The 26,829-nt window shown below is 42.1% G+C and overlaps 1 protein-coding gene across 1 annotated transcript; it reads left to right on the forward strand.

Moving 5' to 3' along the window:
* The first annotated feature begins 8,170 nt into the window (after positions 1–8,170).
* Positions 8,171–24,729, forward strand: LOC133242963 (nuclear RNA export factor 3-like). The gene is made up of 18 exons (XM_061409257.1): positions 8,171–8,321; positions 18,992–19,148; positions 19,369–19,522; positions 20,140–20,223; positions 20,327–20,431; positions 20,544–20,624; positions 20,942–21,040; positions 21,152–21,259; positions 21,406–21,515; positions 22,084–22,120; positions 22,471–22,539; positions 22,622–22,677; positions 22,817–22,924; positions 23,045–23,103; positions 23,210–23,325; positions 23,422–23,464; positions 23,994–24,066; positions 24,606–24,729. The coding sequence occupies exons 1-18, from the start codon at positions 8,288–8,290 to the stop codon at positions 24,727–24,729; spliced, it is 1,617 nt and encodes a 538-aa protein (XP_061265241.1). The 5' UTR covers positions 8,171–8,287.
* Positions 24,730–26,829: the final 2,100 nt, after the last annotated feature.

Raw genomic sequence — 26,829 nt, forward strand, 5'->3', positions numbered from 1 at the left:
TCATTTTTGTACAGCAGACACCTTCTTTGGGGAACCTAAAATAATCCCAGGAAAGGAAAATATACACATGCCCAACACTAGTAATACAAAATTGGGTCACCTTCAAAATTGAGGCATCCATAAAGTGACCAAAAGTCTGTGTGTTGGTCTGGATACAGGAAAACACACTCCTTTCAGTCACTGTCTTCTTAGACCAGGTTGTGGCTATCAGATTTTAGCTCTGCAGAAATGCAAAGTGCAAAAAAAAAATGTAAATGATAGTGAAGGTGAATATTAAATTTGGGGTTATCTTGGGGTTGGATAAGACTCTTGAGAGTCCCTTGGACTGCAAGGAGATCCAACCAGTCCATTGTAAAGATTAGTCCTGGGAGTCCATTGGAGGGACTGATGTCGAAGCTGAAACTCCAATACTTTGGTCACTTGATGTGAAGAGCTGACTCATTTGAAAAGACCCTGATGCTGGGAAAGCTTGAGGGCAGGAGGACAAGCGGACGACAGAGGATGAGATGGTTGGATGGCATCACCGACTCAATGGACATGAGTTTGGGTAGACTCCAGGAGTTGGTGGTGGACAGGGAGGCCTGCCATGCTGTGGTTCACGGGGTCACAAAGAGTCGAACACGACTGAGCAGCTGAACTGAACTGAACTGAACTGTCACGGCAGTGCTGTGTTGTGATACACCTCACTGAGCTGATGAAAGGACTTGAGACAACAAAGGAGGAGAAAAGCCTGAGTGATGTCAGCGACGATGCAGAGATGGAACAAACCAGAGAGCTAGCAGGTGGACAGAATGTTCTGGCCAGGAATGTGACTCCAGGAGGCAGGTAGGACCTCACTGGCAGATGGAGTCCCTGGGGTCTGGGGACAGAGAGAAATTAAAGAGGGTGTATATTTTCCAGATGGCATGGGGCATCTCTTACTCATGAATTCTTCCCCTTTAGGTCTGCTTCCTACTTTCAAGGAGGTTCAGGGAACTGAGTATCAGCACAGTTTCCCTACTCTCAGTGGACCTGGTCCCTCTCTGCTCCGTGGACCAGTGAGAGACATGTGGGGCACTTTACTCCTTACCATTGTTGTCACTTTTCAGTGTATGAAGGGGCTGTGTAGTGTCCATGGAAGCAAATATGGTCCTTCCCCAATCAGTCCTACACCCAGATAGCCTCAGTGCCCAGGAGTGTCCCATCAGTTACCTCTCAGCCTTATGTGCTCACCTGGGAGCCCCCACTCTTCACTCCAGGCAGAGTGGACTCCCCATCTCTTCCCTTCCATCCACCCCTCCTTCAGTCTTGCCCACTGTTCCAGGCCTAGTTCCTCTTTCAGGAATCTCTGATGACTCCAGTGAACATCAAGATTGTTCAGGATTGTTGTCTATTCAGGATCTTTTGTTCCCTACCGATTTTAGAATTATTGGATTTGGTTCTATGAAATATGTCATTGTCATTTTGATAGAGGTTGATTTGAATCTGTAGATTGCTTTGGTGTTATGGTCATTTTAGCAACATTAAGATTTTCAATCCATAAGATGCACTATCTTTCCATTTATTTGTGCCTCTTTCATTTTCTTTCACCAGTGTCTTACTGTTTGCACTATAGAGGTGTTTCACCTCGTTTGTTAAATCTGTTTCTAGGTATTTTATTCTTTTTTATGCAATTGTAATGATATTGAGCACCTTTTCATATACATGTTGACCATTTATATATAATCTTTGGGAAAATATCTCTCTAGGTCATTTGCCAAATTTTACTCAGACTTTTCTATATTGAGTTGTGTGATTTCCTTACATATTTTGAAAATTAATTGCATGTTATATACACAGTTTACAAAGATTCTCTCCAATTCCACAGGTTACCTGTTTATTTTGTTGACTGTTTCTTTTGTTGTGCAAGATGTTTTGTTTTGTGGTCCCACTTGTTGGTTTTTGCTTTTGTTACTTGTGCATTTGTAATATATCGAAAAATCACTGCCACAACCAATGCCAAGGAGCTTTTTCTTCTATTCATAAAACCTGGGAGTTTTATGGTTTCAGGAAATAGCAAGAGAACTAGAAATAGAAAAGGGACCTGAATACCTGAATGCATTTTTGCAATCTCATGATAAAACTTTAACCCCGAGGAGCTGTTTCTTATGGGAGTGAAGAAAGTGGTTTCTTGAAAGGAATCTGCCCTTGGTGGAGATGCTGTGAAGATTTTTGAAATGACAATGAAGGATTTAGAATATTCCATGATTTAGAATATTAGATAAAACAGTGGCACGTTTTGAGAGGATAGACTCCAGTTTTGAAAGAAATTCTTCAGTGGGTAAAAAGCTAACAAACAACACTGCATGCTAATTGTTTCTGAAAAAGAAGACTCAATTGATACAGCAAACGTTAGTGTTGTTTCATTTAAAGAAGTTACCATGGCCACCCCAACCTTCAACAGCCACCACCCTAATCAGTCAGCAGCCATCAAAACACATGCCTGACCCTCCACCAGCCAAACGATTATGGCTCTCTAAACTTTCAGATATTTGTTAGCAAGTTTCAGCAATCAAGTGTTTTTAATTAAGATATGCACTTAGTTTTTTAGACAACGCTATTGTACACTGAATAGCCTACAGTACAGTATAGACATAATTTTTATAAGACATGGAGAACCAAAAAATTTATGTTATTCACTTTGTTGCCATATGGGCTTTCTTGCAATGGTGTGCAACGAATTCACAATATTTCCAACATATACTTGTATCAATAATTGAGGCAAGGTTGAGTGAATTGGTAGGAAGAATAAAGTTTAGGTTCAGAAGACGTGGGTCCCAGTCTGGAACCAGCCAATGAGTAGGAGCATGCCGTGCGGCAGTGTAGGCCATTAAAGTAGGTCCCGAACCTCAGGTTCCCCATCCAGGGAGTGACCACTCTCTCCTTCATACGGTCCTTGTCAGGATTTATTGAAACCACAAGACAGTAAAGGTCACCCAGAGCGTTGAGTCTCAGTCAGGTCTGGCTGAGGCTCAGTTTTGTCACCTATAAGGAATGCATCACAATGTAGAGTTTGTAGTTATGTCAAAAGGATTAAATGTTATATGTAGATTAAAGATAAGCCAGTGTCATTTTATGTACATAATTAGTGAGAATATAAAAATGGTGATATCTCATCAGAGGTTAATGGAACATTTTTCTTCCTTCTTTAGTTTTTTTTTTTTTTTATTACTTTCAAAGCTCATTTAAATATTTTGAAATATATTTAAGAGTATTCCACAAAACAAATTATTCAAAAATTTTAAGACTTGCAATTCTACCTCTGGAAGATTCATTTGGTTTTTGCCATGAAAAACCAATCCACTAAAACTGACAGACTGTCCATACATTGCTACCATGGGCTCTTTTACAGAAGGAGAAACAATCCCCAGCTGCCACAGGTTCTCAGAAATACAGAGTCTGATTTTTGTCTGAGGAACGATGCTGCAGTTCCTTTGCTGAAGTGTCCCTAGCATCCCCCTTCAAAGTGGAACAGTGAATTTTCGGTGACTCTTCAGACAAGATATTTGAAAAGTTCAGCATCTGAAGTCCACTATGTGATGCTACAGCCTCTGAAAACTGGTGCGCTCACAGCCTTCGGTCCCCTTTCACATGCAAAGTGTGTCTGGAGATGACAAATGTGGTGGAGTCATTATATGTCTGAAGTGAAGTGAAGTGAAGTCGCTCAGTCGGGTCCGACTCTTTGCGACCCCATGGACTGTAGCCCACCAGGCTCCTTGGTCCGTGGGATTTCCCAGGCATGAATACTGGAGTGTGTTGCCGTTTCCTTCTCCAGGGGATCTTCCCGACCCAGGGATTGAACCCAGGTCTCCCGCTTTGTAGGCAGACGCTTTACCATCTGAGCTACCAGGGAAGCCCCCCATTATATGCCTAGTGGTAATCAAACCAGTAGGGTGTGTCTGGGACTTCTCACATGAGGTGATCTTTAAGCTGAGATCTGAGCTTAAGGAGGCTTTAGCCAGCAAAAGGGGTAAGGGTGGAGACGAGCCAAATATAACAGGAAGGACATACCCTGTAATCTGGTTCATCCCTTTGGAAAATCCAGAGTGGAAATCCCTTACCCATCAGTCTATCACTCAGGGAAAAACTTTGTGAACCTTAACAGGACAGCTATAGGGAGATGTACATGAACCCCTTCTGCCTTCCTTGCTCCCACCTCAGGCATATACTAACCAGTTGTTCTCTAAGAGTCATATTATTACTATGATTTCTATGTGGGAAACCACAGAGAAGAAAATTGTTAGGCAAAGCAATTTGAGCATGAATTTATTTTATATATTCTCCCACTACTCGCAATGCAAAGCAACTTTTACAACATTTTTCATTCCTTTTCCCAAATAGCACTTCTCACTGGATAAAATTCAAAACCTGGAGATCTGTGCCACCTGGTGAACATATCTGGAATAAAAGCCTTGGAAGGAGGAAAGGAGCAAGATGCCCATCACTAGGAAATATCTAGTAGGATTTTATGGTTAAATGAATCAGTAAGGGTGAGTCAGAGCCCATGTACATTAAATCTACTGGCAAGAACTTTTCTTCAGCCTCTCCCTCCCTGTTGTGACAGGAAACCGATATACATGTGATTAGAAGAGTAGTGAGAAAGCGTAATGTGAAATGTGTAATGTGAAAGTGTAGTGTGAAAATAATTACCGACTCATATATAAACACAGTTAAGCCACATAAATTGTTTTTTGAAATGAAATTCACAACTAGTTCTATACTATAATGTTATAAAAATTTACATTATTTACTTTTCTGACTTCAAATTATTATCTTTCTTTTCAAAACTAATGAAGTGCAGGGATGTGTATACAATAGATAAAGTAATTTTTATGTTTTATTAATCTTTTTCCATAACAAGAAATATATTCTTGGTAATTTACTTTGTTCCCCAGATATATTTCTCTGTGTACAATATTAAATAAGTAAATTTATATGAGCATATCTGTTCTTCCAAATTTTGTTCACAGTAAGTATATATACTATGTTCTGTATGTATGTATGTTGATGTATATATGTACGTTTATGTAAATATACATATGTAAGTATATGTACATTCATATATACTTACGTATATAACTGTTTTTGTATTTGTTTGATCTTTATATGTTTGTGAATCATAGTTCTCATTCAAGTTTTTAAGAGACTTTAAATGACCCTCTTTACTGATCAGATTTATTTATATCATATAGTATAAAACATGTGCTCTAAAATATGTTCCTAATATTTTGCCAATAATTTGATTTATTTTGTATGTGACATTTTTGTTTGGGAGAGACATGGGCTTTTTATAACTTCACTTCAATTGCTCTAATTAATTTTGTAACAGAGTTCTAAGCTTTTCTTGCCTCTCAGATCTAGTTTTGGTTGTCCTGGTGTCAATGCCATGTTGATAGGGTCCTCAAACAACCTTCTCCCCCATGTCTTGGTCTTGAAGATAGGTGAAATCCACTCCCTGGATATAGGGCCCCAGGAATTGAAGTGTCCTGAAGGATTTGTGTGAGGCTCAGGTTGAAGCAGAGGAAATTAGACTCCATGGAGGGAAGGAAATGGTCATTTATGAAGTTATATTAGGCCAGATGCACTTTACATGGTATCTTGTATAAGCAAACACAGATTCAAATATTTTCCCCATTATTAATCAATGTAGATTTTGGGCTAAAGCTCTTTTCCATTTTGTCATGAGGCCCTCAAGTCTTTGGATCTAGAATGCCCAGTGGACTAGTACTCAATGCAACCCTATGCATTACTCACTTTTTCAGTCATGCACGCTAAATTGCTTCAGTTGCATCTGATTCTTTGCAACCCTATGGACTACAGCCTGCCCATCTTCTCTGTCCATGGGATTCTCCATGCAAGAACAGTGGAGTGGGTTGCCATGCCCTCCTCCAAGGGAGCTTTCTGACCCAAGGGTCGAACCCGTGTCTCTTGTGTCTCCTGCATTAACAGGAAGGTTCTTTACCACTTGTGCCATCTGGGAAGCCCTTTATTTTTATATTAAAAAAAAAAAAACCACGAAAATTAAAGGAATTTCTTTACTGTCAAAAGAAAAAAATGTAAAAGATTGAAAAGTTTGGAGACAACATTTCAAACAGTATTACAGCTTTTGTGTTCATGTGCAAGAGCAAACAGGATTTCTGATAATCAATAGAGAAAAGACAAAAAAAAAAAAAAACCCACAAATAATTCAATTCATCTAAAAAACAAAATGCTTTTCAGTAAACATCTGGAAATATGCCAAACCATGAACTGAAGAAATGAAATTCTGAAGATGTCATATTAAATTAAAAATTAATTTGCATACATTTGCTTATGTAACTTAAATTTTTATTTTGTTTATTTATTTTTGTGCCTTGTGGCATGTGTGATCTTAGTTCCCCAACCTGGGATCAAGCCAGTGCCCCTGGATTGGGATGCAAAATCTTAACCACTGGACCATCAGAGAAGTCCCTGTAATGGAAAATTATAAACAATATTATATCTAGAACTACATACCTACCCAAATCCTTTAAGATAGGTATATGCATTACCATAAGAGAAACACATCTGGAAAATGTGCACTAATTGTTTTACATTGGATACCTTGGGTACGTGTGGGTCATGATAAGGTGATCGTGTAGATGGAAGGTTGAGAATAATTTTATTTTCCAGATATACATTTTCAATGTTTGAGAATTTCTGATTAGGCTAATTTGTTAAGAGGAATACTTGAAAACAACAACTAATTGACAAAAACGTCCAATATATTTACATGTTATAAAAATGTTCACATGTGGTTGTTTAATAAAAAGTCAACTTTTTCAACTTTTGACTTGACAATGTATCCGTGTATTCGTATGCATTTGCGTCTTACATTTCCCTCACCTCAGATGTTCACACACTCAGGTGTAGATTTTCTTCATCTCTCTCAGGCGTTGTACTTCTTTCAGGGCACAGAGAACTGGAGAGGAAGATATTAAACATTCCAGAAAATTCTAGCTCATGAACTAGAGCCCAGGCTTTTCCTTCCTTTCTTCTTTAGAAACCCTCTGATTTGAGACTTTCATATCTACAGTTCTGGCTCTAACGGAGGCAGTGTTTCAGAGAGTAAAGTGAGCAATGGAGAGCTGTGGGGAGCAGCAGATGAAGCTTCCCTTGCTCACTCCCCCTAGGCTCACCCTCTGCTGTGCAACCCAGATCCCAACAGGAGCTGGGGACCCCTGGACTAGGGGATATCTGCCTACATTGGCTATTTTTTTTTTTTAAAAGAAAGACTAATTAAATTTTTTTTTTCTACTGTCATTGCAGTGACCCACCAAGCTCTGTTTGGTATTTCCTTTTTATTTTCAAGGATTTTTGTTGTTTTGGTATGATCTCTTTGGAATGGATTAGAGTTAATTCTAGCCACCTGATTATTTTTAGAATAGTCAGGTGGTGGCTCAGACGGTAAAGCGTCTGCCTGGCAATGCGGGAGACCCGGGTTCGTTTCCTGGGTCGGGAAGATCCCCTGGAGAAGGAAATGGCAAGCCACTCCAGCACTCTTGCCTGGAAAATCCCATGGACGGAGGAGTCGGACACGACTGAGCGACTTCACTTCACTACACTACACTTGCATAAACTTCAGAAAAACCCCTTTATTGCACCAAGTATTTAGTAAAGCTATGCTTCAAGAAGGCATCTTCCAGTCCATGGAGCTCAATTCCGGCCTGTTTCTCCCAGTAGCATCTGAATGACCCTGAACAAGTGCAGCACCTCAATAAGCCTCAGCAACCTTGGAAAGTTGATGATTCTGGTATCAATGTCCCCTTGTGAGGAATACATGAAAGAACAGATGTTATGTAGCAAGGACAGTGCGTTTCCTACTGCTGCCCCTCCAGTTCTCTGGGTCTGCAGAATGAAGGAACACAGTGTAATGTAGCTGATGCAGAGTCTGGCACAGAGAGTTCTCTGTGTTTGTAGCTATATGTATCAAGATCCCTAAGCCTCCTGATTCTAGCTGGCCTCCTCTGCAGGAGTGGTACTGTCGGGAAGAGTTCCTTGGATGTTATGCTGGTAGCAAACTCAGAGGGCAGTAATTACAGGAAGTTAAGTTTCCTCTGGCCCCCAAGACTCTCCTCCTCTATGACCTTGGGGAAAGGACTTCCTGTTAGGACCCCATCTTGTTTGTGTGGATGTGACGAAGGTGTTTGGGGCTTGCACTCTTCCTACCTCAGCAGTTTTCCTTGATATTCTACAAGCTTCCAGCTCCAGACCCACAGATTCTCTTCCAGGGCAGCCTGTGAGGACAGTGATGGACAGATCTCTGCCTTCAGGCCACCCTATGGGTGAGTGGTCTGTGTGAGACCTTCTCTTCAGAGCCCCCCAAAGCAGGAAGGGTTCTGGGTTCCCTCACCCACCCCAAAGCACAGGACCCCTAACCAGTTGACTGTCCTTCAGGGAAAGCGGGGAGAGAGCCCACACTGACTATTTTCCGGTCTCTTGAGGAGATGGGCCAAGTGGGCTTTGACACACCCATCTCGATTCCACGTGGTTAACCTCCCCTCTGATGAAAATGGCCGTTGGTGACTTGAATTTTTCCCTGGCTAAGGAAAAGGCATGAATCATGTTATCTTCTCAGGTCTAGGGTTTGGAGAGTGGCGAGGGTCACCTAGGTGGAGGGTAGGATTATATAAACTAATATTCTTTGGATTTATACTAGAGGTGGGGGAGGGGCAGAAACCCGACCGTTACTACTGGATATTGCATTAACAGTTAGGGTAAATTGTATTAGCCCTTCGAAGCTTCTTGAGGCTTTATTGCCGGGCATGTGATATATTCTGGAATGTTTGATGAGTAGTCATGTGCATTGTTCTACGTCAATTAAATAAATGTAAGTCAGATTTTAAAATCCTCTCCCTCTAGCTGAGATTTTTGTCTGTCATTTTATGTGTCACTCAGTGGGATGTGTTAAAATTTCCCACTGTGACTGTGGATTTGTCCATTATTTCTGTGAGTTTTTGCTTTGTATGCTGGCTTTAGTTAAGTTGAGTTCAGTTCAGTCGCTCAGTCATGTCCGACTCTTCGCGACCCCATGAATCGCAGCAAGCCAGGCCTCCCTGTCTATCACCAACTCCCGGAGTTCACTCAGACTCACGTCCATCGAGTCAGTGATGCCATCCAGCCATCTCATCCACTGCCGTCCCCTTCTCCTCCTGCCCCCAGTCCTTCTATTTTTATTACTATCTTCTTATTGCTCTGAACCTGTTATCATAAAGGAATTTCCCTTTTAAAGTGTACCTTTTCTTTTACTGATATGGTTATACCAGTTTTCTGAGGTTAATGTAAAAAGGTGTACATTTTGCAATTTTTTTATTTTCTAATTTTCCTGATGATTAAATTTTGCATATGTCTCTTTTCAGGAGTATTTGAGGAAAGGTTTCTTGTCCAGTCTGATACAATCTGTCTTTCTATTTGGAGTATTTCGCCTGAATCTTCTAAAATAAAAATAGATATAATATGATTTATGTATATCATATTATTGTGTATTTATTGTTGCCTCTTCTAAGTTCCTTTTCCTTTCTTTTCCTTTGATATGGTGAATATTTTTTAACTGTCAAATCATTACTTTGCATGGTTATCTAGGTAAACATTCTTTTGCTATTCTTGTAGTGTTCACCCTTCAGATTACAATGTACATTTTTGCCTTTTCACAGTCTAATATTAGTTAATTAGTTCCCTAAAACTGTTCAGTTATGGGGCTTTGAGACACTTTGATTCCATAAACTCCTTCCACATTCATTGTCATGCATTTTCATTCTCTCTATATTTAAATCCCCGAAGGAAATTATTATCATTGTGTTATATAGTCAATACTCATTTAAATTTTCCTCCATATTCACAAATGTCATTCGTCTTTTTTTTCCTGTATCTGTGTGGCTCCACCTAGGGTGATATTTCTTCTGCCCAAAGAAAAGCCTATAATATTTCTTTAGTTTGGATCTTTTTTTTATACATATACAAAATTTTATATATTAGATGTTTCACAACTTTTGCAGTTTTTAAATTTTTTAAATTTAAATTTATTTATTTTAATTGGAGGCTAATTACTTTACAATATTATATTGGTTTTGCTGTACATCAACATGAATCTGCCACAGGTGTACATGTGTTCCCCATCCTGAACCCCCCTCCCACCTCCCTCCCATACCATCCCTCTGGTTCATCCCAGTGCACCAGCCCCAAGCATCCTGTATCCTGTATCAAACCTGGCCTGGTGATTCGTTTCCTATATGGTATTATACATGTTTCAAAGCCATTCTCCCAAATCATCCCACCCTCTTCCTCTCCCACAGAGTGTAAAAAACTGTTCTATACTTCTGTCTCTTTTGTTCTCTCGCATACAGGGTTATCATTACCATCTTTCTAAATTCCATGTATATGAGTTAGTATACTGAATTGGTGTTTTTCTTTCTGGCTTACTTCACTCTGTTTAATAGGCTCCAGTTTCATCCAGCTCATTAGAACCGATTCAAATGTATTCTTTTTAATGGCTAAGTAATACTCCATTGTGTATACGTACCACAGCTTTTTTATCCATTTATCTGCTGATGGACATCTAGGTTGCTTCCATGTCCTGGCTATTATAGATGAACACTGAGGTATATGTGTCTCTTTCAATTCTGGTTTCCTTGGTGTGTATGCCCGGCAGTTGGATTGCTAGGTCATATGGCAGTTCTATTTCCAGTTTTTTAAGGAATCTCCACACTGTTCTCCATAGTGGCTGAACTAGTTTGCATTCCCACCAACAGTGTAAGAGGGTTCCCTTTTCTCCACACCCTCTCCAGCATTTATTGCTTGTAGACTTTTGGATAGCAGCCGTTCTGACTGGCATGAAATGGTACCTCTTTGTGGTTCTGATTTGCATTTCTCTGATAACGAGTGATGTTGAGCATCTTTTCATGTGTTTGTTAGCCATCTGTATGTCTTCTTTGGAGAAATGTCTGTTTAGTTCTTTGGCCCATTTTTTGATTGGGTCATTTATTTTTTGGGAATGGAGCTGCAGGAGTTGCTTGTATATTTTTGAGATTAGTTGTTTGTCAGTTGCTTCATTTGCTATTATTTTCTCCCATTCTGAAGGCTGTCTTTTCACCTTGCTTATAGTTTCCTTTGTTGTGCAGAAGCTTTTAATTTTAATTAGGTCCCATTTGTTTATTTTTGCTTTTATTTCCAGTATTCTGGGAGGTGGATCATAGAGGATCCTGCTGTGATTTTTGTCGGAGAGTGTTTTGCCTATGTTCTCTAGGAGTTTTATAGTTTCTGGTCTTACATTTAGATCTTTAATCCATTTTGAGTTTATTTTTGTGTATGGTGTTAGAAAGTGGTGTAGTTTCATTTTTTTTACAAGTGGTTGACCAGTTTTCCCAGCACCATTTGTTAAAGAGATTGTCTTTTCTCCATTGTATATTCTTGCCTCCTTTGTCAAAGATAAGGTTTCAGTAGGTGCGTGGATTTATCTCTGGGCTTTCTATTTTGTTCCACTGATCTACATTTCTGTCTTTGTGCCAGTACCATACTGTCTTGATGACTGTGGCTTTGTAGTAGAGCTTGAAGTCAGGCAGGTTGATTCCTCCAGTTCCATCCTTCCTTCTCAAGATTGCTTTGGCTATTCAAGGTTTTTTGTATTTCCATACAAATTGTGAAATTATTTGTTCTAGCTCTGTGAAAAATACCATTGGTAGCTTGATAGGGATTGCATTGAATCTATAGATTTCTTTGGGTAGCATACTCATTTTCAATATATTGATTCTCCCGATCCATGAACATGGTATATTTATCCATCTATTAGTGTCCTCTTTGATTTCTTTCACCAGTGCTTTATAATTTTCTGTATTTAGGTCTTTAGTTTCTTTAGGTAGATATATTCCTAAGTATTTTATTCTTTTCATTGCAATGGTGAATGGAATTGTTTCCTTAATTTCTCTATTTTCTCATTATTAGTGTATAGGAATGCAAGGGATTTCTGTGTGTTGATTTTATATCCTGCAACTTTTCTATATTCATTGATTAGCTCTAGTAATTTTCTGGTGGAGTCTTTAGGGTTTTCTATGTAGAGGATCATGTCATCTGCAAACAGTGAGAGTTTTACTTCTTCTTTTCCAATTTGGATTCCTTTTATTTCTTTTTCTGCTCTGATTGCTGTGGCCAAAACTATGTTGAATAGCAGTGGTGAGAGTGGGCACCCTTGTCTTGTTCCTGATTTTAGGGGAAGTGCTTTCAATTTTTCACCATTGAGGATAATGTTTGCTGTGGGTTTGTCATATATAGCTTTTATTATGTTGAGGTATGTTCCTTCTATTGTTGCTTTCTGTAGAGTTTTTATCATAAATGGATGTTGAATTTTGTCAAAGGCTTTCTCTGCATCTATTGAGATAATCATATGGCTTTTATTTTTCAATTTGTTAATGTGGTGTATTACATTGACTGATTTGTGGATATTGAAGAATCCTTGCATCCCTGGGATAAAGCCCACTTGGTCATGATGTATGATCTTTTTAATGTTTTGTTGGATTCTGATTACTAGAATTTTGTTAAAGATTTTTGCATCTATGTTCATCAGTGATATTGGCCTGTAGTTTTCTCTTTTTGTGGCATCTTTGTCAGGTTTTGGTATTAGGGTGATGGTGGCCTCATAGAATGAGTTTGGAAGTTTACCTTCCTCTGCAATTTTCTGGAAAAGTTTGAGTAGGATAGGTGTTAGCTCTTCTCTAAATTTTTGGTGGAATTCAGCTGTGAAACCATCTGGACCTGGGCTTTTGTTTGCTGGAAGATTTCTGATTATAGTTTCAATTTCCTTGCTTGCGATGGGTCTGTTAAGATTTTCTATTTCTTCCTGGTCGAGTTTTGGAAAGTTTTACTTTTCTAAGAATTTGTCCATTTCTTCCAAGTTGTCCATTTTATTGGCATATAATTGCTGATAGTAGTCTCTTATGATCCTTTGTATTTCTGTGTTGTCTGTTGTGATCTCCCCATTTTCATTTCTAATTTTATTGATTTTATTCTGCCTTTGTTTCTTGATGACTCTGGCTAATGGTTTGTCAATTTTATTTATCCTTTCAAAGAACCAACTTTTGGCTTTGTTGATTTTTGCTATGGTCTCTTTTGTTTCCTTTGCATTTATTTCTGCCCTAATTTTTAAGATCTCTTTCCTTCTACTAACCCTGTGGTTCTTCATTTCTCCCTTTTCTAGTTGCCTTAGGGATAGAGTTAGGTTATTTATTTGATTTTTTTCTTGTTTCTTGAGGTATGCCTCAAGGTATGCTATGAACTTTCCCCTTAGCACTGCTTTTACAGGGTCCCACAGGTTTTGGATTGTTGTGTTTTCATTTTCATTCGTTTCTATGCATGTTTTAATTTCTTTTTTGATTTCATCTGTGATTTGTTGGTTATTCAGCAGCGTGTTGTTCAGCCTCCATACAGTGGAATTTTTAATAGTTTTTGTCCTGTAATTAAGATCTAATCTTACTGCATTGTGGTCAGAAAAGATGTTTAGAGTGATTTCAATGTTTTTGAATTTACCAAGGCTAGATTTATGACCCAGGATGTGATCTATCCTGGAGAAGGTTCCATGTGCACCTGAGAAAAAGGTGGAATTCATTGTTTTGGGATGAAATGTCCTATAGATATCAATTAAGTCTAACTGGTCTATTGTATCATTTAAAGTTTGTGTTTCTTTGTTAATTTTCTGTTTAGTTGATCTATCCATAGGTGTGAGTGGGGTATTAAAGTCTCCCACTATTATTGTGTTATTGTTAATTTCCCCTTTCATACTTGTTAGCATTTGTCTTACATATTGTGATGCTCCTATATTGGGCGCATATATATAATTGTTATGTCTTCTTCTTGAATTAATCCTTTGATCATTATATAGTGTCCTTCTTTGTCTCTTTTCACAGCCTTTGTTTTAAAGTCTATTTTATCTCATATGAGTATTGCTACTCCTGCTTTCTTTTGATCTCTATTTGCATGGAATATCTTTTTCCAGCCCTTCACTTTCAGTCTGTATGTGTCCCCTGTTTTGAGGTGGGTCTCTTGTAGCCAACATATATAGGGGTCTTGTTTTTGTATCCATTCAGCCAGTCTTTGTCTTTTGGGTGGGGCATTCAACCCATTTACGTTTAAGGTAATTATTGATAAGTATGATCCTGTTGCCATTTACTTTATTGTTTTGGGTTTGAGTTTATACACCTTTTTGTGTTTCCTGTCTAGAGAATATCCTTTAGCATATGTTGGAGAGCTGGTTTGGTGGTGCTGAATTCTCTCAGCTTTTGCTTGTCTGTAAACCTTTTGATTTCTCCTTCATATTTGAATGAGATCCTTGCTGGGTACAGTAATCTGGGCTGTAGATTATTTTCTTTCATCACTTTAAGTATATCTTGCCATTCCCTCCTGGCCTGAAGAGTTTCTATTGAAAGATCAGCTGTTATCCTTATGGGAATCCCTTTGTGTGTTATTTGTTGTTTTTCCCTTGCTGCTTTTAATATTTGTTCTTTGTGTTTGATTTTTGTTAATATGAATAATATGTGTCTTGGGGTGTTTCACCTTGGGTTTATCCTGTTTGGGACTCTCTGGGATTCTTGGACTTGGGCGATTATTTCCTTCCCCATTTTAGGGAAGTTTTCAACTATTATCTCCTCAAGTATTTTCTCATGGTCTTTCTTTTTGTCTTCTTTTGGGACTCCTATGATTCGAATGTTGGGGCATTTAACATTGTCCTGGAGGGGTCTGAGATTGTCCTCATTTCTTTTAATTCGTTTTTCTTTTTTCCTCTCTGATTCGTTTATTTCTACCATTCTATCTTCTACTTCACTAATCCTATCTTCTGCTTCCATTATACTATTTGTTGCCTCCATAGTGTTTTTGATCTCATTTATTGCATTATTCATTATATACTGACTTTTTAAATTTCTTCTAGGTCCTTGTTAAACCTTTCTTGCATCTTCTCAATCCTTGTCTCCAGGCTATTTATCTGTGGTTCCATTTTAATTTCAAGATTTTGGATCATTTTCACTATCATTATTTGGAATTCTTTATCAGGTAGATTCCTTATCTCTTCCTCTTTTGTTTGCTTTGGTGGGCATTTATCCTGTTCCTTTACCTGCTGGGTATTCCTCTGTCTCTTCATCTTGTTTATATTGCTGAGTTTGGGGTGGCCTTTCTGTATTCTGGCAGTTTGTGGAGTTCTATTTATTGTGGAATTTCCTCTCTGTGGGTGGGGTTGTACCGGTGGCTTGTCAAGGTTTCCTGGTTAGGGAAGCTTGTGTCGGTGTTCTGGTGGGTGAGGCTGGATTTCTTCTCTCTGGAGTGCAGTCAAGTGTCCAGTAATGAGTTATGAGATGTCAGTGGTTTTGGAGTAACTTTGGGCAGCCTGTATATTGAAGCTCAGGTCTGTGTTCCTGTGTTGCTGGAGAATTTGCATGGTATGTCTTGCTCTGGAACTTGTTGGCCCTTGGGTGGTGCTTGGTTTCAGTGTAGGTATGGAGGCATTTGATGAGCTCCTGTTGATTAATGTTCCCTGGAGTCAGGAGTTCTCTGGTGTTCTCAGCATTTGGAGTTAAGCCTCCTGCTTCTGGTTTTCAGTCTTATTTTTACAGTAGTCTCAAGACTTCTCCATCTATACAGCACTGTTGATAAAACATCTAGGTTAAAGATGAAAAGTTTCTCCACAGTGAGGGAGATTCACAGAGTTACATGGAGAAGAGAAGAGGGAGGAGGGAGTTAGAGGTGACCCGAATGAGATGAGGTGGAATCAAAAGAAGAGAGAGCAAGCTAGCCAGTAATCACTTCCTTATGTGTGCTCCACAGTCTGGACCACTCAGAGATGTTCATGGAGTTATACAGAGAAGAGGAGGGAAGGAGACAGAAGTGGCCAGGAGGATAAAAGGGGGGAATCAAAAGGGGAGAGACAGATCCAGCAAGTAATCAGTTCCCTAAGTGTTCTCCACCGTCTGGAACACACAGAGATTCACAGAGTTGGGTAGAGAAGAGAAGGGGGAGGGAGGAGACAGAGGCGACCTGGTGGAGAAAAAGGAGAGTCCAGAGAGGGAGAGAGCAGTCAAGCCAGTAATCTTGCTCCCAAGTAAAAATGGGTACTGAAGATTGGGTTCTTAAAGGTACAAAATTGATAACAAATACCAAAAATCAAAGATTACAAATCTAGAATAGAGGTTGGATTTTCAAAAATACAATATTAAAGAAAAGAAGAAAAAAAAGTCACAAAAATTATTTTAAAAAATATATATATGAAGTTTGCTTTAAAAAAGTAGGGTCTTTTTGTTTGCAAAGTAGTAGTAGGTTATAAAAATGAAAAAGGAGTAATAGAGGACTTAAAAATTAAAAAACATTAAAAAAAAAAGAATGATCATAAAAATAGTAAAAATATATCTAGGACTTTCTCTGGTGGTGTTGTGGGTACTTTGGGGTCAGTTCATTTTCGGCTATTCCCTTGGTCTGGCTTATATTTCTCAAGATCTATAGGCCCCTTCCCATGTAGTCAGTACTAACAACAGGGTTTTAATCTATTGCACCTGTCACTTCCAAGGCAGTTCCCTCTGTTTTAGCTTCTTCTGTTTGCTGGTCTCTTCAGTGTCTGATTTCCACCCTGACACAAAGGGAGCGGTGGTGGACACTTTCTTTTAGGCTCACTTGTTCAGTCGCGCTGTGGGGAGGGAGGGACACTGCAAACAAATAACACTGGCATGTTCTCGTAGTGTCTCAGCCACACTGCGCCTGCCCCCTCTCACGGCACATGTGCCCCCTTGCCCACACTGCTCAGGTTCTAGGTTGCTCCGCCAGGAACCATCCAAGGCTGGCCCTGGGCTGCCTGCACCTCCCAGGTCTAAGCTGCTCAGGTTCAGGCACTCGGGTAGTCCTCAGAGGCGCAGACTTGGTTGGGCCTGCGTTTTGTGCCCTTCTCATGTCCGAGGAGCTCATGTGATGAGGTGTTTGGCAAGCGCGATCTCTGCGACTTATCGCCTCCCCCGTCCCTGCCGCTCGGTTTTCTGGGTGTACAACCAGCGCACCTTATCAGGCAGATATTGACCGTCCAGAACCCCAAGAAGTCTTAGTTAGCAAAGAAGCCTGCTTGTAGTTTGGTAGATAATGTCTCTCTGGGGCTGCGATTGCCCCCTTCTGGCTCTGGCTGCCTGTCACTGGAGGGAGATGGTCTGCAGCAGGCTAGCTCTGTTCAGTCCTTTGTTCTGTGCACGGGCCTGGCGGTGTCTTAGGTTAGGGCTGGCTTTTCGTGTGGTAGCTATCCCACAGTCTGGTTTGCTAGCCCAAGTTAGTTTGCTCAGATTGGCCTCAAGGCATTCAGGCCCTGGTCCTTACTCTAAGCCATGCAGCCCGCGCCTCCCTGCCCATACCCGCTTGCTAGTGGCAGGTGCAGGCGTCTGCGCTGCTTCTCCACTGGGGGAGTTACCGTTGGGCTCATAATCTGTGGATTTTAATTATTTATTTATTTTTCCTCCCTGTTATGTTGCCTTCTGTGCTTCCAAGGCTTGGCACAGACTCGGCAGTGAGAGTGTTTCCTGGTGTTTGGAAACTTCGCTCTTTTTAAGACTGCCTTCCCGGGACAGAGCTCCATCCCTACCTCTTTTGTCTCTTTTTTTGTCTTTTATATTTTTTCCTACCTCCTTTCGAAGACAATGGGCTGCTTTTCTGGGTGCCTGATGTCCTCTGCAGGCATTCAGAAGTTGTTTTGTGGAATTTACTCAGCGTTTAAATGTTCTTTTGATGAATTTGTGGGGGAGAAAGTGGTCTCCCGGTCCTATTCCTCTGCCGTCTTAGGACCGCCCCCCTAGTTTGGATCTTTAGGTCACAAGTTTTCTCAGTTTTTGTTACATGATGATGAAATGCATGTCTTTTCTTTTAAGGACGTTTTTCCTTAAAGCACATTTTTTGTCCTATTAATGTTGGTCTTTTAAAAATAGATTGATTTATTTATTTTTGGCTGTGCTGGGACTTGTTGCTGGGTGAGGGATTTCTCTAGTTGCAATGAGCAGGGACTACTATCTAGTTGCAATGCACAGGATTCTCATTACCATGGCTTCTCTTGTTGCACTCTTGTTGCAGAGCACAGGTTCTAGGGCACATGTGCTTCAGTAGTTTTGGCTCATAGGCTCTAAAACACAGGTTCCGTTTCTGTGGCACAGGGCCTAAGTTGTCCTGAGGCATGTGGAATCTTTGCAGACCAGGGACCCTGGTGTCCCCTGCATTGGCAGGTGGATTCTTAATCACTGAACCACAAAGGAAGTCCTCCTATTAATATTGTTATCCTAAGTTGATATCTTGGTACATTTGGAAACTTCTCAGCCAAGTTCTCTTCAAACACCACTTCTCCCCTGTTCACTTTGCTTCTCTATGGGGCTCACATTAACCATGTATTAGGTATACTCATTGTATCACCTTTAATTCCCTCTTTTTTGGGGGGAGGGTATTCTCCATATTATATCTCTCCAGGTTCCATCTTGGATCTTTTCATAAGACTTACCTTTCATTTCTCTAATTCTTCCTTCAGGGAGGCAGATCACCTTTGACCCTTGAACTTCAGGGTAGGGTTTATTGAACTCATAGAGCAGAGCAGAGAAATGAGACTTGGGGATAAAAAGCCACTTGTCCCAGGACACCTAACCTGAACCAAGTAGAACACAGTCTAACATCACAGACTACACTCTAGATCCAGACCCTTTCCTCAATGCCTGTTTTCTTCTTGGCTGTGACTGCTCCCTACCTCTCATTTCATGAAAAGTGGAGCCATGGTGAGGTCTCTCAGCCATTTTTTAGCTCTATGATACATGTGTGTTTAGATTTGATGTATGGCAAAACCAATACAATATTGTAAAGTAATTAGTCTCTAATTAAAATAAATAAATTTAAATGATGTTTCTTCATTAGTCATGATATTTACTCAGGACTACTTCTGATACTGGGACCACTGATATGTTGTTGTCAATTTTAGAGCACACTGATAAAGTGAACTCTTTACAAAGAAGAGCACGAAGCTCAGGTATTTACCGAAGGCAATACGCCTATTGGTCTGAACCGGTCACTTCCCAGCAGCAGCAAGACAAAGATTCAGAAGAAAGTGATGCTCATATGGACATCCAAGGAAGATAGTAAGTGACCAGTCACCATGGCTGACATGTACCAACCAATGAACAACAAAACCTTGCAGTTAAATATGTCATTCTTCTCTCCAACTTGCCAGAGTAAAAAATGATTGGATCAGGTTGATGTTTGAGCAGTCTTTATTATAACTCTGGTATGATTTGGGAGAATGTAGAGAAGTCTTTCCAAGCCTATATGGACCACTTTTTTCTTTCCACTTCCCCACAGTTCTCCCTATGCCATTCCATCCCATCACTGGAGAAGCAGTTTTCAGACAAAAGACCAAATGCATGTTAACATGCAGACAGACCAAAAGCCTCCAGAGGGAACAATGAAAACAAATAGACAGGATGAGACCTTGGGGAGCTGGTTCAAGATTATTGTGAGTATCCTGGCTAAATGAACCTAATATGTAGAAGATGACAGAGTCGTGTTGGATTTGTGTAGAGATGCTGGGAACTTTTCTGGGGCAGTAGTGTTGGTAATCTGTCTTGATATTACTAGGAGGTATCTTCTTAGATCATGTAAGGGCAGGTGCAGAGAAGCAGTATGAAGGAAACAGACTGACTGCAAGGAAGAGCATGGGAGAGGTTGACTGAAAGCAAAGGAGGAAGCCTATTGCCATGGGGATGGAGCATTTCATACCAGATGACACAGTTTGGCTTGAGCTGGGTGTGGGAGGAGGTTGAGTCTCTGGGGTCCGTGTCAGAGTGACAGGCCAGGTGTACCTCATGTGGATCTCCTGGAACTTTATAAAAGGAAGTACATGTGAAACATATTAAGTCAAATTTTTTTTTCAGGAAGAGTATCTGAATGCAAAGAAAGTGTATATAGAAAATACTTGTCTCAAAACAAAGTTAGTGATAATAGATATTGTCTTATCTTAAGTAATTATTTAAAACCTGAAAAATGGCCCTAAAGCAAGACACAGTTGGGTCTTACCTTAGTCTTGGATTCCATTGTATCCATTCTCTTTCCCATTTGTTCTCTGATTCCTAGATTCCCTTCGATATAAAATATGATGAGAAGTGGCTGATGAATTTGATTCAGAAGAAGTGCAGTGTCCCCTTTACTGCAGTCGAAGTAAGACAGGACATGGAGATGATGCGACAAACTGGGGTAGATTGCGGGCCCAGAGAAGTGGCACCGGTCTCTTGTTCTGCTTCTCCTGTCACTCTCCCTACAGTTTCACTATGAGAAAATGCAGGCCCAGTTCTTTGTAGAGAATGCCAACGTTGCCTGTGCATTGAAGAATGTCAGCGGCAAGATTTTCAATGAGGATAATGAAAAGGTATGTGTCAAGGGCTGACTAAGGGCAAGAGGGCAGGAGAGCGGCATGGTCTTGCTTGATCCCATGCACAGATTTCCTGGAGCTTACCCAGCCCTTCTTGTGTTCTCTACAGATATCTATCTTTGTTGAGCCCTGTGATGCACCCCAGTCTGTGCAGAAGACACTGACATCTGAAAAGTTGGAGCAGATAAAGGTAATGCAGACTCAACACAAGCTGTGCCCTCATAGCCAGACCCACCTCTTCCCCCAACTCACCCTCAGACTCAGGCTCCCTGGACCCCATCCCTAACTCTGCAGCTCACCATGAACAAACCATACGATGCCTGCCAGCAAGCTCTTGACATCCAGAGGCTCCGCTTTGGCCCTGGTATGGCTACAGTAGTGACTGCAGGGCAGGTGAGGGTAGAGGGTCTGTCTGAGTACAGCACTCAGAGATGGTATCATGGGGAGGGCTTGGTGCTGGAGGTGTTCCAGCTGGGACCCTCTCAGCCTGTGTTTCCCTCCTTATAGTTTCCTGGAGACTTGATAACATGTGATATTGGAATGACATGGAACCGTAGAAATAGCATGGCTGCTTCCCTGCACATCTATCCAGGGATCAGGCCCATGGTGAGGACCTAGGCCCAATGTTGGGTCCAATGGTGAGGGAGGGGGACATTGCGTAGAAGAGGCAGATGTCTCAGGTATTCTCTTTGGGGTCCTCACTCCCTTTCCTCATAGCTTTCATCTTTGTACTTGAGCAACAAGAAACCGTACTTGGTGCATGGCCTGTCCACCATTATGGAGATTGCTTCCAACACCGAGAACTTGAATCTCTCCAACACTGAGGTGAGGTGGGGCACCCAGATCCTCCTTTGAAAGGAATGTGGGAGGCCTTATGGGTGGTGACAGACAAAGGAAAGTGGATTTGTAGGGAAAGGAAGGGTGTGGGTGCAGAGCCATTTGGTCCATGTGGGTGTTCCCTATAATTCTAGGTGAAGATTGCAGGGGAGATGGACAAGGGTCATCAGCTGGAACCAGAAGGGATGTGTGCAGACAGAAGCGCTGTGTGCACCACCTTCCGTGATGAGTCAGCCAACATGAGGTCTTCCTCTGCCTTGTCTCTACACCCCTATGTCTCTCTCATCTCTCCCCTCCTCCCTCCACTCCCTTTCTGTCTTTATTCCCCTCCCTACCTCCTGAGTCCCACCTCAATCACCTCCCTGCCATAGCACCTGGTCATCCCTGAGGTGTGTCCTGACTTGACAGCATGCTGGACTCCCAAGTGAGGTAGCAAAGCCCCGGGCTCCCATCCTCCCATATCTTCTTTTCTCTACAGCCTTCACTGGGCCCTGGAGGAAGGAAGGAAGGGATGGAGGGGAGTAAGGCCTGCAGACTGGATTTGAAGTGCCGGTCCCTGTGGCACTGCAGAAGGGAGTCAGAACAGTCTGGCTGGGAGCTACGCAGAGGAAAGGAAATGGAGGAGGAGGTTCAAGGAAGGGGTGGAGGGGACAGTCTCCCTCTTGGTCCATCCATAGAGTGGTGACCAGGGCCCTTGAATGCTAGAATACTGGGGGGTGAGGGTGCTGTGATTACTGTAAGTGACTTGCTCCCATGAGGAGGGTCGTGTCCATAGTTTCACTGACATTTTTCTTTTGTCTTGATTTTGGCAGCACCCTCCTGGAGTTGTTCCCCAGGATACTAAGCTTGGTAAGTGCATTCCTTGATCAGACACCTCTGACTGGCATTGACAGTGCCCTCAAACTACTTGGAAACCCATTAGGACCTGTCCAAGTTCCGTTTTTTAGCCTGGCCCTTAAATGTCCTGGGGGAGGGGGATGTACCATTCTCTGTGGGCACCTGAAAAGGCTCTGGATCTTCAGCCATGTTCTCCACAGGCTTTGGGGACCCATGGTGATGACAGAACATGTAGTCCTGCCTCCAGCATTTTCAGGGATACTTTCTTCCCTACCCCCAGCCCATCCTGGGCCCATCCTTTTCCCTGACCATCCAGCACCACATCCTGGACTGCACTGCTGACTTCCTCTTCCCTCCCCTAGGATGGCCAGGAGATACTCTCAGGTTCTAAATGTGCTGTGGAAGCCCCCAAGTGCTTACCAATGTACAAGGTGAGCACAGAGGATCCAGCAGGGTTCCAGGTGGTACAAGAGGGTGTGTCAGCCCTTGTCCTGAGGACTGTTTTAATTCCAGGGAAGTTTCTTTGGATCTGATCAGGTGAACAGTCAAATCCTGCAATTTCTTCAGCAGTAAGTACCCCTGGGAATCTGAACAAGGGGAGGGCCGGGACAGGGGAGGCCACCCAAGCTCAGGTCTGAACATGGGAGTTTTCAAGTCTTCTTTGAGCTTCAGACCACAGAGAGAGACTCGCCTCACTTCTTCCCTCAGCTATTACGTGATCCATGACTATGGAGATCGCCAGGGACTGCTGGGCTTTTATCATGACGAGGCCTGCTTCTTCCTGACCATTCCATTCCACTCCAAGGACTCAGGCTTGTGAGTATCACAGTGTAGACTCCTCCCCCAGGCCATGTGGTTCCCCAGCAGATGCAGGCCAGCTCCTGCTGACACCTATGCTGGCCAGACCACCACTCACTGTTCCTCTGTGTCTCCTAGAAGCAGCATGTGTGCATACTTCTTGGACAACAGGAATATGAAGACACTCAAGGACCCCAGTGAGTGTGTGGTGGGAAGAATGGGCCGGGAAGGGTGGTAAGGGGGCCAGTCATAGGGTCCGTGGCATGGCAGACATGACCTTTGCTTTCTTCTCCTCCCCCACAGTCCCGCGTGTCCAGATGATGAAACACACAAAACATGACATTGTGCGTGCCCTCTGTGCATTACCCAAAACTCAGCATGACTTCAGCTCCTTTGAGGTGGACATGTGTTTCCACACGGTGAGCACCTGCTTCTCGCTTGGTGGTGAGGGGCAGAAAGGCGCAGGTGGGAAAGAGGATGAGGGGTGACTGAGTACCTGGTCTCTTCCTTATCAGGAAACGATGTTCTGCTTCTCTGTCAGTGGGGTGTTCAAGGAAGGTGAGTGTGTGTAGCCCGCTCCCCCGAGATGCTGCACTGCTCTCTCACTTGGTCAGGCTCCCTCCCACCAGAACTCTTCCTTCCAGATTCCCTCCCCTACCCTCCCCTCCCCAGCCCTCAGTCTTCCCACAGACAACCCAGGTCTGAACTGCGTCCATGTCTGCCCTGCCCACCCTGGGCACTAGGGACACAGGCTGTGGAGTTTGGTGGCTCCCATACCAGATCCTTACACTGAGAACCTGGGCTACTACTTAACCTCACAGTTTCCTCATAATATCCATCTCTTCAGCACCTGAGAAAAATGCATCCCATGAACTTGTGAAGTGGTTGTCATGGGGACATGTCACTGGGAGCAGACATCTCCTACCTTTGCCCTCCCCATTCCTGACATGCAACTCCCCATGTGAACAGATATCCCCTCAGCATGAGTGTCAAGTTAGACCCTGACTGGGGAATGACGTGGGAGCCTGTAAACACGTGAGGTTCTTAGGGGGTACTCTTGCTTATTGTTTGTTGTTTGTTGTTGAAGTGGAAGGAATTTCTCAGGGCTGTGTCTGTGCCTTCACCCGGACCTTCACCACTACTCCCACCAGCTCTTCCAGGTGAGAGCCATGTTGTGGGTGGGATGGCCCATCCAGCCTGGGCTCAGGGCCCTGGGCATGTGGATGCAGATCTTAGGCTGACTCAGTATTGTGGAAAGCCAGCAGGGAGATCCAAGGACCAGTCTAGCCTAGTGGTTAGGAAGAGCATGGGCTCTGGAATCAGCACATGTGTTCTCTCCTTGACCCAGTGCTCACTCTCTGTGTGATCTTGGTCAAGTCTCATCATCTGTCTGTGACTCTATCTTCTGAAAATGGGGATCAGACTGTATACTCCTGTACTGTAACGTACTGAGTTACTGTTCAGGGTAAATGTGAAGTTGTCCCTGGGTTGGGGAACAGACCATCCATTGAGTGAAGCTGGTAGACAATCTCTCTGAAGGTGAGCTCTGTGCGAGAGGCAGAGGAACCAATCAAGGAGCCTGGGGACAGACACAGGAGGATATGGAAATGATCTAGTTGCTGAGTGTTAGTGGGAGAAGTCAGGGTTGGGGTGCAGTTGGTCCATTCATAAATTGTCCACACGTGCATTTTTCCTCCAGTTTTTGTATAGTGAATGATGAGCTGTTTATAAGGGAAGCCAGCCCCAGTGAAGCTCAGCGTCTGCATTCTCCATCCTTGTGTCAGCCACCTTCATGGTCATCCTCTCCCCTGAGTAGCAGGTAACAGTGCGGGCTTTCTCCATCCAGTTTGGAATCACCTTCAATGGTCTCAGAAGTGAGTGCTGGGTTTGCGTGGACACAGGAGGGAGCTGGGATGAGTGTAGGAGTAATTAATGGGAACTTGAAGGTAAATTGTTTTCCTTGTTTATTTCAGTTACTTTTACCCTGAACATTTCATTTTTAGTACATGGGTAGCTACTAGTTGTTTTGAGCAGGCTTGAATCATTTTTCGGAGTTTAATGAAATTTCTCCCTGTGTTAATGGACAATTGGGTGTTCAGATGTTTTTATCATGATACACTCTGCATGAAGTTCATTTCAGTGTATAATACACAGTATATGTGAAAGAGAAAAATAATTGTTCTACAAAATAACACCCTAAGATAACCCTTTTGTTTTTTATCGTCATTGTATCTTCCTGAAAGTTTGCTTATGTAGGTATATACGTATTTGTGCATGTATATATATATATATATATATATATATATATATTTCTATATTTATCTACAGAAAATGACATCTCATCATGAAAGAGAGAAAAGGAAACCACAGATGATATGAAGACAAAGAGAGGCTTGTGGCTGAATCGGGACCTGAAACTTGAGCAAGATTAAAAGTTAATGTGAAGGAGCCATCCCATCTCATTTTTTACCCTTAAATTTGCCCATACACTTATTTTCCTTCATAACCTCTTATTTCTATTGCTGAGTTAAGTTATATCTCAAATGGAATAGTACAAATTGTGAGCCAAATAAATATTGAGTTATTACTGCATGAAAGAATGGAGCGTTGTATTTCAGTAAAATGGTAGTACTTTTTAGTTTTTTGTCCCGCATGGAGGCAGCAGATATTGGAAATTCTGGTGTGACATGGCTGGATGTTGCATGATCTGATACCTCCTGCAGTGTTGAATGGGAGACAGGTCCACACCGGGAGCCAGCACGGGAGTTCCCACCCATGACAAAGGTCATGCGGAGAGGCCTGATATGCAAAGGCGAGTCAGGACTCGAGGGGCCCCCTGGATCTGCTTGAGCATCTACCCCAAAACCAGAATCTGTTTTACTATTTTACGACTTTCACCAACTCCTCTGACATTAATGGGGGGCTATCCCCGACCACCTTTCTCTGAAGGAAATCAACTTAAAGCTCCAGTTAATTAGCCTCCTGGGCATAAGAGGAGTGTTTCAGTCCAGCCCCTCAGATGGCTCTCTAACTTCCCTAACAGGTTTATCTGGACTCCTATAGCTAGGCATATGATTGTTTACAGCCTCCCAACCGCGAGAGGCACGGGAAGCCTAAGATATTCAAATAGTATAGAGCCTCTTGGGGAGTTAGAAATTATTAGAATAGATCTGGTGGAGGATTTCATTGTTGAGCCAATGCTTGCTGCCAAGTTTCCACATCCCCTGTATTGGGTCCTTGGGAGTATATTAATTAATATAGTTGGTATATAGAAAAAATAAGTAGTGGCCTTGGTGTTAACAACTTTAGACCCTTAAGGTAATAAATTCTTTCCTTGTTGTAAGCCCACTGCACCTTTGCCCTATAGGAATGCAACTTTATCTATACTTTCAGAGGATGGCGCCAAACTTTAAAATAGTTACTCTGAGAAAAAATAAATTTTCTGGTTAACTAACCTTTATCAGAACAAAGAGTCATAAAATGTTAATAGGCCTCCTGGCCAGAAGATGATGTAAATCACCTAAAGCATTTGTATACAATACGTTTGCAGAAAAGAAAGCCTGGTCTCGATAAGGATCAAGGATTGCTGACTTTGCATGACTTTACACCTCCTATTATCCTCTATGCACACCTTAAGGTATATAAGCTCCCTTTGAAAATAAAGGTACGGGCCTTGCTCATCAGGCTTGGTCTCCCCGTGTTGTTCTTGCTTCCCTTTCTCTCCTTTTCTTCTCTGTTCTTCCTTCAGGATGACTGAATGGAGCGTGGGGGCTCTCTGAGACCACTTACTGCCTGGGCTTCTAACACCCACTCAAGAAGGTGCCTAAGGTGGGGCACCTTCAGCTATTTGGGAGGGTGCCTGCAGCCTCTGTGGTCAGAGCAAGTTCGGTGTCACGAACTTTATTGGTGTCCCACGTAAACCA

The sequence above is a fragment of the Bos javanicus genome, chromosome X (assembly GCF_032452875.1).
Source record: "Bos javanicus breed banteng chromosome X, ARS-OSU_banteng_1.0, whole genome shotgun sequence".
In the NCBI taxonomy this organism is placed as follows: Eukaryota; Metazoa; Chordata; class Mammalia; order Artiodactyla; family Bovidae; genus Bos; species Bos javanicus.

Bases quoted from the DNA above. Each gene is read 5' to 3' on its own strand.
- LOC133242963 (XM_061409257.1), top strand. From the start codon at position 8,288: ATGGACAGATCTCTGCCTTCAGGCCACCCTATGG. The intron at 8,322-18,991 runs GTGAGTGGTCTG...TGTCAATTTTAG, and splicing joins GCCTTCAGGCCACCCTATGG to AGCACACTGATAAAGTGAAC. The intron at 22,540-22,621 runs GTGAGCACAGAG...TTTTAATTCCAG, and splicing joins AGTGCTTACCAATGTACAAG to GGAAGTTTCTTTGGATCTGA.